General features: G+C 39.0%; 1 protein-coding gene across 2 annotated transcripts in view; it reads right to left on the reverse strand.

Annotated features, from left to right (window-relative positions):
• LOC108708617 (disco-interacting protein 2 homolog B) overlaps nucleotides 1–21,135 on the reverse strand; it is a 126,380-nt gene that overhangs the window by 54,056 nt on the left and 51,189 nt on the right. For both annotated transcript variants that reach the window (XM_041582566.1, XM_018247507.2), the window contains exons 2-3: nucleotides 15,217–15,288; nucleotides 1,744–1,872 (exon numbers count right to left, since the gene is read on the reverse strand). In XM_041582566.1, the coding sequence (XP_041438500.1) occupies nucleotides 1,744–1,872; nucleotides 15,217–15,288 (201 nt within the window). The remainder of the gene's footprint in view (nucleotides 1–1,743; nucleotides 1,873–15,216; nucleotides 15,289–21,135) is intronic.

Genomic DNA, 21,135 nt, shown 5'->3' on the forward strand with positions numbered 1-21,135 from the left:
GAAACAGACCCTGAAATCTCAGCTCAGTCAGTCAGGATATCCGCACACAATATATTGAGTCCAATATTTATAAATGTGTATGAAAGATGGGTCAGAATAATAAGGAGAAGGAAAGCTACTGAAGCAGTTTATTGCCAATAGATTAGCGACAATAGTGCAAGATAGAATGCTATATTTATTCTGCAGAATGCTTTACCATACTTGAGTAAACAGCTCTAGAAGCTCTCTGTTTGTTTAGGATAGCAGCTGCCATATTAGCTTGGTGTGACATCACTTCCTGCCTGAGTCTCTCCTTGCTCACTCATAGCTCTGGGCTCAGTTTACAGTAGAGAGGGGAGGAGGGAGGTGGGAAAAGGGAGGGGGAAAGGGAGAGCGGAGCAAACTGAGCATGCTCAAGCCTTAGCCTTGGAGGTTTATGCTGAAAAGTGGAAGTCTGATACAGAAGCCCATGTGTACACAATAGAAGGAAAGAAATGCAGTGTTTCTTTAAACAGATTACTCAGAGAAGCAGTACTTCCCTGGCATGTGCCACATGACACTGGTACTGACACTCTGACCCTACACAAAGGGAACCATATAGGGACACCTAAGAACTAGATGGCAGAATAAATGAAATGTGCTTCCCCTTTAACTGCGAAATATTCCATTCTGCTGCTGTATTATATCAGCAAATTGCCTGTTACTGTTTGTATCCTTCTAAATAATTTCTGTGGAAATTAAAAACGTACCCAGACAATAAGGAGGAACGCAATAAACCGGCTGCCAAATGAGCCATTGTTTGCGGAATCTGAGAGCCTCTGCAGAGAACGAATGGATTCCATGCTAAATTATTAACTGAACGGAGATGAGAATTTCAGAAAGCGACTTCGGTTCTGATCTCTGCCATTCCAACAATTATCCTTAGAAAATGCTGACAGCACTGTCTGGGCGGCAGCTGAGCAGCAGCTGGGTAACACTATTACATTCCTAGCAGCAAAACCGCGTTTTTAATAAAAATGCCTAATGCACTCATTTTATTGCATTACACAGGGTAGCCAGTTTTAAAAGAAGTCATTTAAAGGGATACTGTTATGTAGTGTTGTAACTGTAACTATAGAGCTTTAGCTGCAGTCACTTTTTGTACTTACATAGGGGAAACCACAGCCAATCAGAAGATAACACAGATGGTGTAGATATGATGGATTAAATGGCCAAGTAAAGTTCACCTTAAACTTACCTTATCTTACACTGAATTTTATACAGTGCTTGAAATTAATTAACAGATGTCCTGGTAAGTCTGGACAAGTTATACCCAAAGTCACTGAAGAAACAGATTCAACAGAGTGTAATGTCACTGGGTAGGAAGTGAATCTATGCTGAAAAAATCCTGCTTATAAAAATGGGAACTGTATCCTTTAATCTAAACTAAATGTAGTTTCTTTACCAAATGTTGATCACTTTAGGGCCACTGCCATTTGGAGTTATACAGTCATCCAATAAAGCTTTAGAACAAAAAGAACTGTATGAGCACCAGTAGCTGTGGACTGAGGAAAAGGGGAGGCTGAAGGGTTCCCTTGAAATATTCCAGAAAGGCTCACTGTGATTGGCAGCTCTCTAATAAAGTGGGCAATTCATAGCACTATGGGGGGTTGTCAGAGACAACATAATATCTGAAGGTTATTAAGATGTGGTTAGTTATATAATAAAAGCTGTTAGCTATGCAAGGATGTGGCTATGGCTGATAACTACAATTTCCATTCTTACCTGATCTGTAACGCTCATCTCTAGCTCCTCCGGATCGGCCTCGATGGTACTTAGAAGAAGATTGCGTAGGAGCAGCAGGTGATCCAGTTGTTTGGTTTCGATTTTCTTTCTGTAGTGCTGGATCAACACCTGAAATGAAAGAGCCATATGAATTACAGTGAGCATCAAAGCAAAACCCAAAGCAAAAAAACACCAGTACAATTCATTTTTACATGGAATGAGTATGATATATTTTCCATGGCATTCATTTAGTCTTATTGAATGAGAGTTAAGTTCTAATGAATTCCAGAGACTTGTGCGCAAAGGCCTGTCCTATAAAGAAAAATAACTTGCTATAAATGGAGGTTGTTTCAAACAACGCAGGATGGACATAAAGTTCAAGTTCTCTTTTAGATTGTAAGCTCTTTTGGGCAGGGCCCTTTTTAAAGGGGTGGTTCACCTTTAACTTTTAGTATGTTATAGAATGGCTAATTCTAAGCAGTTTTTCAATTGAACTTCATTATTTATTTACTTTTATAGTTTTTTTTAATTATTTGCCTCCTTCTTCTGATTCTTTCCAGCTTTCAAACAGGGGTCACAGACCTCATTATTATTGTTACTTTGTAGTACTCATATTTCTATCTAGGCCCTCTCCTGTTCATATTCCAGTCTTTTATTCAAATTGATGCACAGTTGCAAGTGTAATCTGGACCCTAGCAACCAGCTGCAGAAATTGCAAACTGGAGCTGCTGAATAAAAAGCTAATTAACTCAATAAACATAAATAATGAAAAACAAGTGCAAATTGTCTCAGAATATCCCCTCAGAATGTGCTCCCCACAGCAAATGTATTTCCTTCCTTTCTAAACAAGGTTAATGAGCAGCCCTGTGATATGTGCACATTTCATCACACAACATGGAAATGCTGCTCTCTCATTAATCCTTCCTTTGCTGACTCCTGCCTACATGTCAGCCTTTCATTATATATATATATATATATATATATATATATATATATATATATATATATATATATATATATATATATATATATATATATATATATATATATATATATATATATATATATAAATGCTCAGAGTGTCTGCACTCAGTCTTTCATGCATGAAGCAGAGGTGCAAGATCAATACTTGTGATATAAAGCAATGAAGGATCAGCGCACTCTTTTTGTTAGTGAATGAAGTGTTTTTACTGGTAATATACGGATATAATGCTGTGTTACCAATAAAAACACTTTGTTCACAAGCAAAACGAGTGTGCTGATCCCTCATCGCTTTATATATCCATGAATATCCTGTATTATGTCTGTATAAACAATGCTTAGTGATATCATTTCTGTCACATGACTTACTGAAACTTGAGTATTATAATAAATAAATGACCCCCTATTGCAAAATATGAAGATATTAGGAAATCCTTATATTTTACAAGAGGGGGTACTTTATTCACTATACACACACACACACAGAGATACACAAGGGACTAGTTAACAGATTACATGCCGCTGCATAGTAAGATCATTGCTACTAAAAGCAATGTCTATCTGTCCCTTGCAATTCTCTGCGCTGCTGATTCTGAGTATTGAACCAATGTAGCAGAAGCCAGCTATGGTTGCCAACTTTTCTAGATAAAAATTACAAGCCTTCCTATAAATGTATCCTTCTTCCATATTAATAAGATTAGTAACATTTTTAACAGCCAGGCCAGTTAAATACCAGCCAGATGGCAACCCTAAAGGCAGTTATTTGGCAAGACCTGGAAACATGACTGGAGACTGACTTCTCCTACATTGTTTCATTACACTGAACAAGTGCAAAGAATAGCAGATTCCCCAATACAATAAATACAATTGATAGTGCTTACTGCACTCAGCCTATCAAAACAAGCAGGCATAACCAGCCTATAGCAAAAAGAAAAGGTGAAAGGGAAATGGCTTTAATCCCTTCACAGCAAGGGGCACAGCAAATACCTGTATATCATGCAATGGAAATAACTGGTACGGTCAAGTAAATGCTAGTAAATAAGAAAGGCAGTACTGTCTAATTTTTCTCATGTAATGGATCACTGTGTCAATACACTGTATGTTCAGGAGCCAGATTATATTAAATTATGGTCATTTACAAACTAATCTGGATTAGGATGACCCCATCCTAATCCAGATTATTTTGTAAATTACCATAATTCAAATTAAATTAAAATTCCAGGAGGGCAGTTTGAAAGCCGTGCTTATGCATCTTGATTATGCAAATCCTCATAGATAGTGTTGCATAACTAGCAAGGAATTCTCAGTCATTCATTTAATTGCAGATATATGTCCCCCTAAAATAGTTTTACAAGTGAACTGAATAGAAAAAGATACAATATTTATACAGTAGGTTAACCATCTTCCATTTAGCACAATAAATAGCGGACAAAGTAGGAAAACAAAGCTTTTTTATGCATTGCTAAATCAATAGGCTGCACTGCTGGATACCTAAATGCCAAAAAGGTAATCAATAGAAAAGCACCCACAGCCACTCATTTGTTCAGATTATATACTGTCATCATATTTTACAAAAGAAACCTAAATGGAAATGATATTTAGAAATAGTTATTTTCCTACAATATTGTCAGGTTCCTCTTCTATACTGTGTTTGAGTTTGTGGCTTGCCCCCACATATATCAGCAACACACACTAGTAATGTGAGAGTATCTCCAATACCTGTGAAACTAGCAAGTGGTGGGCAATATCTGGCAAGTGGTGGGCAATATCTGGCAAGAGGTGGGCAATATCGGATCCTAACGATGGGTAACGGGCGGTCGGATCGCGGGACAGCATCAATGAACAGATGCGCCCGTGATCTGAAGGGATTTTTAGTCTGGCCAGATATCGATCGGGGAAGCCCGTCGGAGGGCTCCGTACACAGGTCAATAAGCTGCCGACTTGGTCTGTCGGCAGCTTTTATCGGACCGTGTATGGCCACCTTTAGAAAGCAGCAGTGAGCAAGCAGGCTGGCAGCATCTCTTCATTTACAAAGAAACAGATCAATCTAGAGATTTAAGGAGGCTCAAGTCAGATTAAATGGAAGCCCTTCCTGCTGTTGATCAGTATGAGTGGCATCATGTTAACTGATGTTTCCAAACTAAATACAGCAATCTCTCCACTCTGGAAATGTGCATAATTTCACCCTAATTTTTACAAGTGTTTTTACTGTTTTTAGTCACTAGATGCTGCTGTCCAGCAAACATGGTCAGTAATATCTGCAGTGCCATAAAGGGATACAAGTATCAAAGGATAAAGACTGACTACTGGTCTGCCTCTTAATCAAGAAGAACAAGTTACATTTACATTGCAGGTTTATAAAACTTGAAGAAGACCAGATAAGCTTATTATATTATCAGGAAAAAAAAATGTTTCTCAAAACGAACTGAAGGGGGGCAAAAAGACAACAGTTTGTAACTCCCCACAGCGGCCGACAGGGAATCAGTACAGAGCAGCTGATAGTACAGAGCAGCTGACTGAATGTGCTCAACCCCTATATGCAAGTTTGTGGCAAAATCCAAATGGATAAATTGCCATACCATTTCAGCTGGGCTGTAACTTACTCATACATATACACACATTTACTGAGAAAACAACAACAGCATTGAGAGAAAAGGAGAACGTTGTGACGCCTTATTAAGTACCTGTAAACATTTTTTGTGTGTTCCACAATGAGTTGCCTGCCCCCACAAGTAATAACTTTTGTGCAGCAGCACAGACTAGAATTGGGGCAATTCTCTCCCTTAGGAGACAGATAAAATAAAAAACATAAAACATGACATTAAAAGTCATTCTCCTATAATTTCAATACATTAATTTACCTTCAAGCCTATCATACCATCCAGCCCCACAATATGGGAAGCAGTAGCTAAGAGAGAACCCCAATATGGAGCCCACACTAAGGAAGACTGGGACATAATTGAGGACACAATACAAACATGCTGCTCTGTACGCTGATCTTATATTGTTGGCCAGAGATTCTTAAGCTTTCGGTCGGTACCCCAAAAAAGGACTCCTGGCTGTTTAGGTTGGGTTTCAATGAACCTCTTTAATAACCTAAAATGTCTCCCTATAGAGCAAAATTGCAAGTAAACCTGGTTCTATATCAATTTTCAGAGGAATAAGCTGATTCTGCAACGTTCACAAGGAAAGGGACTTTCCAAGTTATTTTTACATTTCTAATCCTAAAATATAGCACTACATAACTATCCAAAAAAACTGAAAAAAAAAGTAATATTTGCTTCTGGAAAGTGCTGATGCACACAGAAAATCCAGACAGGATCAAATCTTGTTTCCTTGTAGGTCAGACAAGGACGTATGAAAGAGGTGGAACAGATTTTTTTTTTTTTAAACAAGAGAAAAGAATTAGCCATGCATGAATTACATGAAGGACAATTCAGGTCAGTGATTTCCAAGGGTACTACAGGGATAAAAACATGGCCCCTCAGGGTTACTCAACTGGGTAAAGATGCCCAGCCCCAGGCTTGTTTTCCATGACAAACTAAAAACTAAAATGTGTTAAAAATATTGGGGATGGACTTATGATTAGAAAAACAATGGCTGGCATTCCAAAACCTATAAAAGTATATGTATGTATATATGTACAGAAAAATAAGAATAATATTTTTTTGTGAAATGAAATACAGGTATGGGACCTGGGGTTTCCAGATAATGGATCTTTCCATAATTTGGATCTATATACCTTAAATCTACTAGAAAATCCTGTAAACATGAATTAAACCCAATAGGTTGGTTTTACTTCCAATAAGGATTAATTATATCTTAGTTTGGATCAAGTACAAGGTACGGTTTTATTACAGAGAAAATGAGTCTATGGGAGACTGACTTTCTATAATTCAGAGCTTTCTAGATAAACGGTTTCTGGATAATGGATCTCATACCTGTACTGGTGAAGATTTTAATACTGGGGTTATTTTATGCTTAGCCATTATTACACCAGAAAGTCTTCTAAACCTTTGCAATGCTACCCTAATTCAGCTCTTAATCTTGAATGAAAGTGCACTTTGCTTTTATTTATATTTATTATTGTCTTGACCTGTTTGTTCTATTGATGTATTGTTCTGCTAATTATAAAAAATTTACATACAACAAAAAGGCTTTATGTCCACACTCTTCTTTATTGTCCATTGCAGCACACAGATAGATCACTAGGTGGCAGAATGACGATGTATTGTCTCGGTTAGGAATATCAGTCAATGGATGTTTAACCGGAATGCACTCATTGCAGATAGAGTAAGAATACCACATAAGGGAGGGCACATTCATTTACATATAGCCTCTAGTCAACCAACCTCCACCCTCTCCTGCTTTATAGCTATGAGAGATGAGTGCCTGTGAAATAGTCTAACAGTAACACACACACTAGCTTGAGCTCGTGCTCTTCCTTAAAGAATCGTTTCATTAGTCAGATACAGGGGCTTGAAAGTTTGCAAGGGTAAGCAATTAAAGTTTGGCAATTAAATATTTTATGTTGCTGTGTTTTCCTTCTATTTACTGTAGATTCTAATTTACAATATTTAGCCAATGTTTATTTATTTCTCTGTCATAGTGGGGAGATAATCTGCCATATACTGAGAAGTACACAGCCTTTACTCAGTAAAGGCTTTGAACAGGCATCCACACAATGCAGCCCCAGGCAAGGATAGGTGATAGGCTCTGGGGAAGGAAAGGCAGTTCATGGCAAGAAATGATGGCAGCAGTGCAAGGCACACAGAGGAGATGCTAAGCAGACTAATGTGCAGTTCAGTTCCAAGCCAGGCTCTCTAGGCATTTGTAAAGCTATTTAAATGCAACTGTCTGCACAGAGACTCCATCTGCTTGTGTTCAGAGAAATGTCTCCCAAATGCAACTGCCTGCGCAGAGAATCCATCTGTTTGTGCTCAGAGAAATGTCTCCCAAATACAACTGCTTGCACAGAGACTCCATCTGCTTGTGTTCAGAGAAATGTCTCCCAAATACAACTGCTTGCACAGAGACTCCATCTGCTTGTGCTCAGAGAAATGTCTTCCAAATGCAACTGCCTGCACAGAGAATCCATTGATTATGTTGAAAAACATGTCTCCTAAATGTAACTACCTGTATAAGAGAGGAGATTAGTGGAAGGCCACCAGGGTAGCCGCTGAGTAGGGTTGCCACCTGGCCAGTATTTTACCGGCTTGACCGGTAAAAATGATGGTTGATCCCAATGTTATTAATAGGGAAAAAAGATAAATATAGAGGAAGGCCGCTATTTTTTTCCAGAAAAGGTGGCAACCCTACCCCTGAGATATCAGTTGTGATGTCATATTGTTGTCTGTGATGTGATATTATATCAGCCTCAGAAATTGGGTGTGTTATTCTAGTTTCAGGGTTAGCTCTAGTCCTTCATGAGGTACTGGAAGGCGGGCGAGTAACAAGGTTTCAGTGCCAATTCCTTGGCAGGTTCATAACCTGTGATCCAGAGAGCTGTAGGGTGCTATTTGTTCCACTTCTGGTACATTTTCTTGTTTGCCCCAGGCTTCAGGGCATCAAGATAGCTACATAATCCCAGGTTGTGCATTTAATTGAACCACAATCCACATACAGGCATGGGATCCATTACGCGGAAACTCATTAACCAGAAAGTGGCACATTATGGGAAGGTCGCCTTCATTTCACCCAAATAATCCACTTTTTCTCTCCATTTGCTCTGCAATAATAAAACAGTATCTTGTACTTAATCCAAAGGAAGATATAAATAATCCTTATTGGAGTCAAAATGGTCCTTTTGGGTTTATTTAATGTTTAAATTATTTTTGAATAGCCATAAAGTATGGAGATAGATATTAGGGAAAGATCCCTTATCTGGAAAACCCCAGGTCCCAAGCATTCTGGATAACAGGTCCCATACCTGTATTACAATTTACAAAACCTAAGTAAGCTCTGACAAACATTTACCAGTTAGTATGAGAGTGATGTAAGATTCTTACTTTCCCTTGAATGCTGCTGAGCTGTGCATGGCTGTGCAAGCCTTCCTTCTAGCCATGTATCTGTTTATTTTTGTGTACACAAGACAATAGCCTCAGCCACAGCCAGATACAACCTATCATGTAGAGTTGGAACACACAGCACATCTCATACAGTTGGTATAAATGAGAACTAAAAACGTTGCTTCTACACATAAATCATTTCTCCACAGCCATACTTATATAGGCTTGGATGTGACCCAAATCATTCTTTTTACTTCTTTTTTTGCCTTAATTAAAAAACTCTGAGCCGTGTCAAGGGAACAATCATTCTACAGATGTTTTCTTCAGGAATAGAAAACCCATTCTCAGGGTTAACTGCCCCCTTCCCTCACTCCCTGCGGGAGGTTCACGAAGAGGAGAAAAAGCTCTCCAAAGTATAAAAGCTCAGCCAAGTTCTAGTTCTGCCTCATTCTCTTGAACGGGAATAGCCTTTATACTAGCAAAGACATGGAAATGTTGTATCAATTAGACTGTGTCTGCCAATCCTCACAAGTCTACTCCTGGATCCCCAGATCCCTATTTTTCCTACAGAGGTCAGGTTTTCTCCCCCCAAAGACTATTCCCTCTCTATTGATCGACAGCATGCTCTCACTCCCCCCCCAGCACAGTTCTATGACCCGTTTAATATTCCCAGGGAGACTGCTCAGCTCTACTGCTATAGTCAGAGACTTTGCCCATTAGGCTTGCAGTGAAACAGACTGGCTATTGCAGAACTGCCACTAATGTGCCAGTGCATGGATTAATAATATTAATGATGTTAAACAAGCAACATATCAGCAAGATTCTTCCATTATCCAGCTTCCCACTGATCAATCCCTGGAGTATGGATGAAGATTTGAAGATGGCCACCTCCACAGTATAAATAAGGGGCATGTTGTAGAAGACATAGAAGTTCTACTTCTGTCACATTCCCTGCTTAATAAATATTTTATTTGATGACCCCCTCAACTAGTTTTGCACAGACCAGAGATTGCTCTTCAAGGCATAAATATAGACACAATTCTACCTGAACTGCACTGTGTCATAACATACCTTCTTACTTCTTACTGTGACCAGAATGGGCACCTAGTGCCCCACCATATTACCAGAGAATAACTGTGCCTGTCTTTTAAAGTTACCACTATGAAAGAATGCTGGCAGCTTCCCAATGTAATCTGGAAACATTTACAATAAAACTGCATCTTTGGACTCTCAATATTTCCTTTGGTACTTGGCCATTACTACCCACAATTATAAAACATTCATAACTTTATAAGATATTTCAGCAAAAATAGTTTCCTATATGTTTCCTTATTTCTTCCTTCATTAACTTTCCTTTGTTCCTTCCTCCTCTGCTCATTTCTCCCACAACCACATTCCCTTCCCAGAGACTATTATCACACTGTTACTATAGACACCATCTCTCCCTACTATACCTGCTATCCCACAGTCACTGTCCCTTCCCAGAGACTATTATCCCACTGTTATTAGGCACCATCTCTCCCTACTATACCGGCTAATACCACAACCAAAGTCACTTCTCAGAGACTATTATCCCACTGTTACTATAGGCACCATCTCTCCCTACTATACCTGCTATCCCATAGCCACAGTCCCTTCCTAGAGGTTATTATCCCACTGCTACTATAGGCACCGTCTCTCCCTATTATACCTACTATCCCACAACCACATTCCCTTCCCAGAGACTATTATCCCACTGTTACTATAGACATCATCTCTCCCTACTATACCTGCTATCCCACAACCACAGTCCCTTCCCAGAGACTATTATCCCACTGCTACTATAGGCACCATCTCTCCCTACTATACCTGATATCCCACAGTCACAGTCCCTCCCCAGAGACTATTATCCCACTGTTACTATAGGCACCATCTCTCCCTACTATACCTGATATCCCACAGTCACACTCCCTTCCCAGAGACTATTATCCCACTGTTACTATAGGCACCATCTCTCCCTACTATACCTGATATCCCACAGTCACACTCCCTTCCCAGAGACTATTATCCCACTGTTACTATAGGCACCATCTCTTCCTACTATACCTGCTATCCCACAGTCACTGTCCCTTCCCAGAGACTATTATCCCTACTGATACTATAGGCACCATCTCTCCCTACTATACCTGATATCCCACAGCCACACTCCCTTCCCAGAGACTATTATCCCACTGTTATTAGGCACCATCTCTCCCTACTATACCAGCTAATACCACAGCCACAGTCCCTTCCTAAAGGTTATTATCCCCACAGTTACTATAGGCACCATCTCTCCCTTCTATACCTGCTATCCCACAGCCTCTTCCCAGAGACTATTATCCCACTGTTACTACAGTTACTATCTCACCCTATTGAAACGTGGGAGAATATTTTTTATTAATATTTTAGGACTCAAAACTAAAGCAGCATATGATTTGAGAAGCATGATGTAAAATATCAGAGACACAATAGCATAAGTTACATTTTGCCTAGCTTGGGAAATGTAAGTCAAGACAACGGTACTCACCAGGGAATAAGAACGTATTAGTTAAAGTATTTACAGAAAGGGATTTAGGGAGATTTAGAGTCATCAAGTGATTATCACATTGTGGATGTGCAATTACAGCTCTAATTTTAGTAAGGGAAGTTTGCCTACTAAACTCACAGAAAACAGAATAAAGTTCCCCCAAAAAAGCCAATGTCACAGCAACAAAACCAAGGAAGAAGCTTATGCCTATTAGTCAGTCCCTGGAGGTGTGTAGCCGTCTACTGTAATTAACCCTTGTGTATAGGGAGGAAACAAAGCCAGATCAACTGCTTATAAAGAGAGGTTTAAGAAATACAATGAAACATAATTACAGAAACTCTGACCTAAGGCTATACAGATATATGCAGCTCTTTCTAGTTGCCCAGCTAAAAGCTTAAAGGAAAACTACACCCCCAAAATGAATACTTAAGCACCAGATGGTTTATATCAAATTAAATGGCATATTAAAGAATCTTACCAAACTGGAATATATATTTAAGTAAATATTGCCCTTTTACATCTCTTGCCTTGAGCCACCATTTCGTAATGGTCTGTGTGCTGCCTCAGAGATCACCTGACCAGAAATACTTCAACTCTAACTGTAACAGGAAGAAGTGAGGAAGCAAAAGACACAACTCTGTCTGTTAATTGGCTCATGTGACCTAACATGTATGGTTTACATTTTTTAAAATGGCAATTTTCTATTTATGATTACCCACTGGCACATACTACTAAAAAAAAGTATATTATTATGAAAACGGTTTATTTACATGAAGCAGGGTTTTACATATGAGCTGTTTGCTGTTTATTCAATATATTTTTATAGAGACCTATATTGTTCGGGGGATATAGTTTTCCTTTAAAGGGGATCTAAACTTCAAATGAATTGATGTAAACTGTCATTTTTAGCTGTTTCTGAGATGTCTGCATTTTTAAACTGTAAACAATGTAAGACAAGGCAGCTGATTAACAGATCTGTCTTTGCTGGGAAATGAAGACTTTGCAACATTGTTTAAAAAAGCTCCACAAATACAGCTTTCAATAGCAATTGTTTTTACAAATAACTTTGAAATCACTTATAAATGTTAATACATTTATATTGAAAAGTTGCTTAGAATTATGTTTTCTTTTATTAGGCGATTTTTTTAGGATTCCACTTTTTTGGAATGTCCAGCCTAGATCATTAGGTATAAATAAATATTCAAAGAAAACTCTGATAAGGAGCTGCCATAGTAGCAATAGATATGAAGTGAGTCTTACTTATCTGTGTGGATAGGTGTGGAGCTGCCATACTATAAAACATTTAAAAATACTGTCTTAGTAACTTGAAAATGGCTTAAACAAACAATATGTTTTCAACAAAAAGACCTATCATATATGGGTCTGCCTTTGGTATAATAAACAAGAGGCCTGTAGAAAACAATGATTTATTCCAGAAACTAAATGGCCAGTAGAAAGCCCTTTTCAGTACATGGGAAATTGTGTGAGGGAGTGCTGGGGATTTCTAGCTATGAGAAACGCATACTTATGTGGATCCCACTTGCGGAGAGAGAGCTGGACTCCGGCCAGAGATTCCCATGAGTTCAGTGAAGTTATGCACATGACAAGACTGTACTACTTGCTTTGTGCTAAGCAGGCAGGGAGTTAGTAGAACGTTAACACAATGGGGTTTTCCTGCAACAAAGGAAGCCAAGTCCATTTTTGCAGAAAACAGTCAGCCGGTCTGTATCATTTATTTTTTCTGGTCACAGCCTGTCTTTAGGCCACTTCTCTTTAGGTTCATTATCTATTGAAACAGCTATTCTGCTTTTTTAGCCTTTTTTTCTGCAGGAGTTAAGCCAATGAATCCATCTAGTCAGGCCATAGTTGCAAATGTTATCTAACAAACACTGCAAATGTTATCTACCCCAAACTATCAAACTCAAGGCACCCCTATGTCGCTACTTGTCTGCATTCCTCTGGATTCATATGTCAGGGGTATGACACATGAGGAGATGAGGCACCCCACCATTAATCTTCTCTAGTGCAGGTGAATAATCTCCTTGAAATGTTTTCCCAGTGGCTAACATGTGAATCGCCACTGGGAAAACATACACGGCATGACTAATTTCCGAAGTAGCAACTTCTCATTGCGTGTCCTTCACCAGTAGCAATTAGCATGTTAGCCACTGGGAAAGCATTTGGAGGAGGTTGTTTGTGGAGTGCCTAATCTCCTATAAAGCGTAGAAGGATTGGCCTCAACAGACCTCAGCCTAAGTTAAGGTGGCCATACACGGGCCGATAAAAGCTGCCGACAGACCGAGTATACGGGCAGCTTATTGGCCCGTATATGGGGCCCCCCCGACGGGCTTCCAATAAATAAACTGCTTCGGTAGCTTTCCTTCTCAACAACACATTACTTTCAATACTTTCAATTACTATCAATCTTCCAAGCCACTTTTCTTTCTCATGAGAAACTATAAACTATCACCATCTTACTGAACCTGTCTATTCCCACATATTTTCCATACTGCCTGGCTTGTTCACTTTTTCCCCCTATTCTCCTTGTGGATTCTAAACTTTTAACCTATACATATTGTTTTACTATATATCACTACAAAGGTGACAATGTACTAGAAGAAGCATCAAAGTAAGGAACAAATAGAGCATGGCTGACCTACAAATTTTTTAAATGAAAAATATAACTTCAGAATGATAACCTTCAGAAACGCAGTAGTTACACCAGACTTTTTCCAGAGAGATTTGTCTCTCGGGAGTCTTTTGGCTGATAAGTGAACTTCTCGATTAATTATGAGAACAAAATCGTTTTCTCTGTGCCAGAAAGAATATATTACTTCTATGTGATCGGTTCAAGAGCAATAGTGTTTTTATGTCCTCAGATGTTAAGTAAGAAAGTGTTTTCCAAAGTGCTTTTAGGCTTTATATGCTTAATTACTAGTGAGGCAATGCCTGGCAATCACACTAACAAGGCAATGAGTGATCTTATAACGTGAATCACAACATTGCGTTCAACTGTATCTGCAAAGCATGACTGTACTTGAAGGGAACAACCTAAATACAAAACTGAATTAAAACACCAGAGACAGAATGTCATTTTCATAACTAAGCATAATCCAAAAGTACATAGGATAAAATACATATAAATACTTTTTTTACATAAATATTAGTTTCTTATTGTTTGTCCTCCTAGCAGCTTTCCATGTGTATAATACTGAGAGAGAATAAAATTCTGTGTATGCAGATTCCCCCGAGAGCCCCCCTAACTTGGATAAATTCTATTCTCAAGCTAGCCTTGGTCACTAGTACCCTGGCCTTGAGGACAGAGCCACCTGCTTGGCTGTAAGAGCAATTGTTTTTCTGTGCTGTGGAGCGATAAATCTGTGCTCTCCCACTGGTAACACCCTTTTTATAATAACCCTGTGATCTCTTTGTTCAGAGATCTGACTTTACAAGTTCAGCATCTACAGAGCTCTTGTCAAATAAACTTTTGTCTTTTACCTCAAGTGACCTCTGTTAACTAAATTTCCAGCACAATATAGAACCAATTCACATTCAACCAGCTATTACTAACCTGCAACCCCCACAGGGCCACTACATTATTACCTTATTAGTATATACAACCTTAATGAAATGTAACAGACATAAGAGATTATGTAATATGCAACTATACTAAATGTCTACTCACCTATAGTGACCAATCATCATATTTATCGGTCACGTTCTTAAACACAAACATCGTACTGGTTGCAATAGGTTATAGCAACTGGGCAGTTTGTGCCTTTTATTATATATTTTTTAAAAAAAAATTTTTAAAAGGTGGTAACCCTAGATACCTACAGCATACCGTGATGAAAGTTTGTAATTCTGGGAACCTTATGACAATAAAAAATAAAACACTGTTTAAATCCAATAATGAGTATATTGAATATAAGAGCTTACCTTGTTTTTGGGGGATGTATGGACCCAATAGTTTTGCTCTTTTTTTCTCATAACCCTTCTGGGTGATATCACCTAAGTAACAAAACAGACATGTAAAATTGGTGTCCTGGAACAGCAACCAGTTATTTCATTACAAGCCCAGAATTCAGCCACAGAACTGAATTCAGAGCAGCATATCTAACAAAAAAACATAGTTGCATTCTTAAAAGGGTACTTCATCTTTAAGTTAAAGTTCAGTGTGATGTAGAAAGTGATATACTAAGACAATCTGTCAGCAGTCTTTAATATTTTTAATGGATTTTTGAAGCTATATGGTTGCTAGGGTCCAATTTACTCTAGCAACCTGGTAGTGGTTTGAGAGATGAATAAAGGAAAGAAAAAATAACAAAAATAAATTGTAGCCTCACCAAGCAAGAGGCAGAAGAAGTCCAATAACTAAAAAACGATGACAAACAAAAATTAAGACCAATGAAAAGTTGCTAAGAATAGGACATTCTATAACATACAAAAAGTCAACTTAAAGTTGAACTCCCACTTTAAGGGGAAATACACCCTGACAGCTTTTTTTAAAAATGTATTTGCCTAAAGGCATTATGGCAGATAACCATCCATCTGTAAATTCAAACATCAGAGTCATTTATCATGAAGTCCAAATGTGCTATCAAATTAAGACAAATAATTAGCATTTTTATTTTGCTATCTTAAGGGTAGGGACACACTGGGCGATTTGGGGAGATTTAGTCGCCTGGCGACTAATCGCCGCGACTTTTCTCCCCAAATGCCTCCCCTCGCTCTGCGCCTGGCTAAAATGGCGATTCATTTTCCGAAGTCGCCCGAAGTTGCCTCACGAGGAAACTTCGGGCGACTTCGGAAAACAAATCGCCGCGTGTGATTAGCGCAGGCGATTTTTCATTTTAGCCAGGCGCAGAGCGAGGGGAGGCATTTGGGGAGAAAAGTCGCGGCGATTAGTCGCCAGACGACTAAATCTCCCCAAATCGCCCAGTGTGTCCCTACCCTAAGAGAATTTCCAAGTGTATAAAAGTAACTAATGCACTTCCAATCCTATTTAAATTGCAAATGTACTTTTTAAAGGTTATAGAGAGAAAACAAATACCCTTTTATATTTTAATCTACACGTGGTTATATATATATATATATATATCTGGGGTTTCCGGATAACGGATCTTTCCATAATGGATCTTGGATCTTCATACCTTAAGTCTACTAGAAAATCATTAAAACATCAAATAAACCCAGTACAAAGGATTAATTCTATATTAGTTTTAGGGATGCACCGAATTCACTATTTTGGATTTGGCCGAACCCCCGAATCCTTCGCGAAAGAACCGAATCCTAATTTGCATAAGAAAATTAGGGATGGGAAGGGGAAATTTTTTTACTTCCTTGTTTTGTGACAAAATGTTACACGATTTCCCTCCCCGTCCCTAATTTGCATATGCAAATTAGGTTTCGGATTTGGTTCGGCCAGGCAGAAGGATTCGGCCGAATCCGAATCCTGCTGAAAAAGGCCAAATCCTGGCCGAATCCCGAACCGAATCCTGGATTCGGTGCATCCCTAATTAGTTTGGATCAAGTACAAGGGACTGTTTTATTATCACAGAGAATAAGGAAACTTTTTTTTTTTTTAAATTTTGATTATTTGGATAAAATGGAACCTATGGAAGATGGCTATCCTGTAATTCGGGGCTTTCCGGATAACGGGTTTCTGGATCCCATACCTGTACTGTTAAAGGTACCAATTGGTACTATTGACAATAGCCCACAGCAACAAGAAAAAAATATTACTTCTTTAATTGTTCTCAGTGTTCCGGAGACTTGGTGCTGGCCTCTACTGGTTCACAGAGCCATGGCTGAGTATTTATAGGAACCAGCATCTTTTTAAATTAAATACAAAAAAGATCATTACAAATGATCCCGAGTTAGAGTAATTCCATCTCAAATGAATCAAAACAATAAGAACAGATTCTACCTTGCACATACAATATACACCACTGAGTTCCCTGTGTTCTTCACAATGGGAAAGCCACATATATGGGTGGAATATGAGAACATTAGAATGGTTCTTTAACTGTTTAGTCATCTTTACTTTCACTTCCTTAAACACATCACCAGCCGACTATTATGTGCTGCCTGATATGAGCAGCTGAGAACTCTTGATAAAGCCCTGCACTTTAGAAACCATTAAACAATGTATGGATTCTACTATACCCTATAATATGGCATTTCCATGCTGAACACTAATTTGAAAGCTAGAACAAAGTTGCATCTCTTCAATTCCTGCTGTTCCAGAAGTTTAAATACTCATAAAGTATTTGTCCTTTTGGTGACTTGCAGGACGTGGTCATATAAGACCACCATACATATATGCCCATCTACAAAGAGTCAAATAAGAAACATGTCTTTCAAGAGAAGATAAAACCAAAGTTGGAAAGCCCGATCAATTTTATTGCCACCAGCAATGTAGGTATTGACCACAAACTTTCTAAACACAATACATCCCAGTAATAAACAACAATCCCATTCAGCTCAATTCATATAATTAAATTCACCGTTATGACCAATAATTTAAAAACAAGTTAAAAAAAAGCAGCAGTATTAGTGTTTTTAGGCAATTTGAGCCAATCCGGGAGCTTTTCAGGAAGTGAATACCATCACATGTGCCATCAGCCTTAGAGGGGAAGAAAATGTATATTATCAAGTACACAAAGCGCTCCAAAAGTGATGAGTGCCTTGGTATGACAGAGCTTAAATTATAGGTGCTTGACTTGGTATATTTCATTTGTTCATCTTTTTCATTTAGACACAAGCCAGAAGCAAACAAAGTTCTCTAGGTGTTTTGTACGTGTTTGGTGTGTGCTCAGGAAGAAATAAGGAGTTGTGTGACCTCAAGTCATTAAATATCACATCAAGCACAAGTCTTGCGTTTCCATGGCAGGTTCCACTCCATCTGCAATACAAATCCTCCGATACAGATGGGTATCATGGAGGTGTAAATTCTCCCTTGGTGAGTTATGAATAACTGAATCCTCAGCATCCAATGTCAAACTACCCTAACTCCTTTAATAACTATGCAAGATAGCAAATAGACCATCTGCAGGGTGGTATGCTTGGACGTCAGATGATCAATTTTTTTCCAATTACCAGTTTTGTGTATTTATCCTTCAATTAGTCATTCTATGTTTACTGTGTAAACCACCACTGAACAAACAGTAGATTGGTAATGAGTTAAGTATGAGTTGCCTTAATGATTTTTAATGCAATGGAAGCATTGGAAGAATTGGAATGAAATATGTGTATAGCCGCAACAATGTAAATGTGTTGTAGCCCCAAAACCAACTGTCAGTTTGCCTATGAATGAGCATTTACACAAAATGGCAAACTCTCTGTTCATGCACAGATCAAAGCAAAAGATTACTTTAATAGATATGATCTAACCATTTACTTGCTACACTATTTATTGCAGCTTTGACCTTCCCCTACAGCAGGGGTCCCCAACATTTAGGGTTCAAGCACACGGACAGATTCGGGGAGATTTAGTCGCCTGGCGACTAATCGCCTCTTCTGCGGGGCGACAATCTCCCCCTTCCTGCCTTCCCCCTGACTGCTGTCTGCTATAATGACAAAACGCCAGCGCCAATGCACTCGTGGCACTTCAATTTTCAAAGTCACCCGAAGTTGCCTCACGAGGAAACTTCAGACGACTCTGGAAATCGATTTTGTCATCCACAGTACTTGAACAGAATCCCCTATTTTCTGCACTACTTTGGGGCCTTGTTGTTTTTGCTAGTTTCAAGTACGCCAGTACACAACAAATAAGCAACCCTTTCTCCATGGTTTCCTTAAAAAATACCTAAATATTCTCGGCACTACTTAGCACACAGCATAAGACAACATAAAAAAAACCTCCTTATTCATAAAAGACAAATTCTGGGAAATGTCCCCTTCTCATGGGCAGGGCAAAGAACATAATGTAAAGGACAGTATCTGCAGTGTGACTGCTATAAGACTATTCCATCTTAATATGCAGCAGGATCAAAAGTCTCCAGGCGTTAACATTCTCTGCACGGCAAGAACCAGTTATGATGCACATGTGCAAGGCAAAAAATGTAACCTTTAATTATTATGGGGTAACTGCAACCAACCAATAAAAGAGAAGAATGTCAATTTCTTAGTTGCAGTTTCCTGCTGTGTCAGGAAGCACAATCAATCATATCTGAGCATAAACACGGATATCCTGGCTAAGTCACTTGCTACAGACTGTGGTCGCAGGAAAATACAATGACAATAAGGGTGTTCAGAAACCCAAGAAACGATCTATCAGCAGGGAGAAAAGGTAACACTAAGGACATGAGACGATCACTGTAGCAAGGCATGAATGCCAATTACTAGTGCATACAAGCAACACAATCACTGAAAGGCAGACACTAGACTTTCAATCTCAGTGGGACTTTCTGTTCAGAAATGATGAAAAGGAAATGCATACAACCAGGGTAACACTACATCAGAAGCCACAAAGCTTCCATAAATGATAGGTGACATGGACTTGATTTGTAGGGTTGGTCAGAATCCTGCAGTCAAGCTATGAAGGCTCATTCACTTACTGTAATTACCATTACACATCGAGCAAAGTACAATTTAAGATGTTTTTTCCCCCACCATTTCTCCCAAGAATTCATATGTTTAAATGCAGGGGTTGAATAGGGCACAATTGCACTGTGTCTGGCACAAGTGCATCATATTTGTCAAAACAGGCAAAACTATGCATGCACTTTGTTGTAAATCGAGCACAGTTATGCTGAGTATTTTAAAAGTCTATCTGATGTAATTTCTGCCATTGGTATGCGAGTGACATCTGAACCCAATTCTCTAGGCACAACTTTGCTGTGGTGATTGACAAAGGGAGCTGAGAGGACCCCGGAGCTACCGCCTGGTAAGGAGGTGACAGTACCTTGAGAATTCACACAGCGCAGTGTGTCAAAAGTTGCAGCAGCGCTTAAAGGAGAAGGAAAGGCCTATTTAATTGGGGGTGCCAAAAGTTAGGTACCCCCAAGTGATTATATATACTTACCACACACTCCAGGTTGGTGCTCCTATTAGCAGAAACCTGCACCGGTCCAGAGGTTCTTCCAGCGAGCACCAAAGAACGATTGGCTTCCTTCTGTCTTCAAATTTCTGGGGACACACGCATGCGTAGTAGAACGAAATAGCCGACTTCTTGGTTAAAGTCTGGCTTTTCGCACTACTGGGCATGTGCAACCGCGCCAAGAGAGAACATGGCTGAAGCCGATCCCTCCATGGTGCTTGCTGGAAGAACCCCAAGCCGGTGCAGTTTTCTGCTAATAGGAGCACTGGCCCCGGGTGTGAAGTAAGTATATACAATCACTTCCCTAACTTTTTGAATCCCACAGTAAAGAGAGCCTTTCTTTCTCCTATAATTCACTCAGTGTATATTGATTCAGTTCTATAAAGCTGCCGATCACCCTTAATACATACAGTAAGTTGCACAAGAAAAAGGCATCAATATTAAATAAAGTTCTTTAGACATGTTTGACAATCACTGCTGTTTCACCTTTAATAAGTTAATTTCTAGATTAATATAGGTTTACAGGAACCCTATTTTGTCAGGACAGGAGCAAAGCAGTGATTCTTAATACAGCTGGTTTCCAGTACAGACTGCACTACGGTTAAACACATGTACATGAACACTACGTACACTTTCCACAGAGACCAACTAAAATACACAAAGCTGAGTTTATTTATCCTGACTCATTCCAAGCCATGCTCCACTTTCTATAATATTGAGACAATCACAGAGACTTGGCTTTTCATCATTTCAAAATCAGCAGCCGTCTGTCTCCTCTGCACAACCTTTTAAGCTGGCCATACACGGGCCAATAA

Source organism: Xenopus laevis, chromosome 2L (assembly GCF_017654675.1).
Source record: "Xenopus laevis strain J_2021 chromosome 2L, Xenopus_laevis_v10.1, whole genome shotgun sequence".
Taxonomy (NCBI): Eukaryota; Metazoa; Chordata; class Amphibia; order Anura; family Pipidae; genus Xenopus; species Xenopus laevis.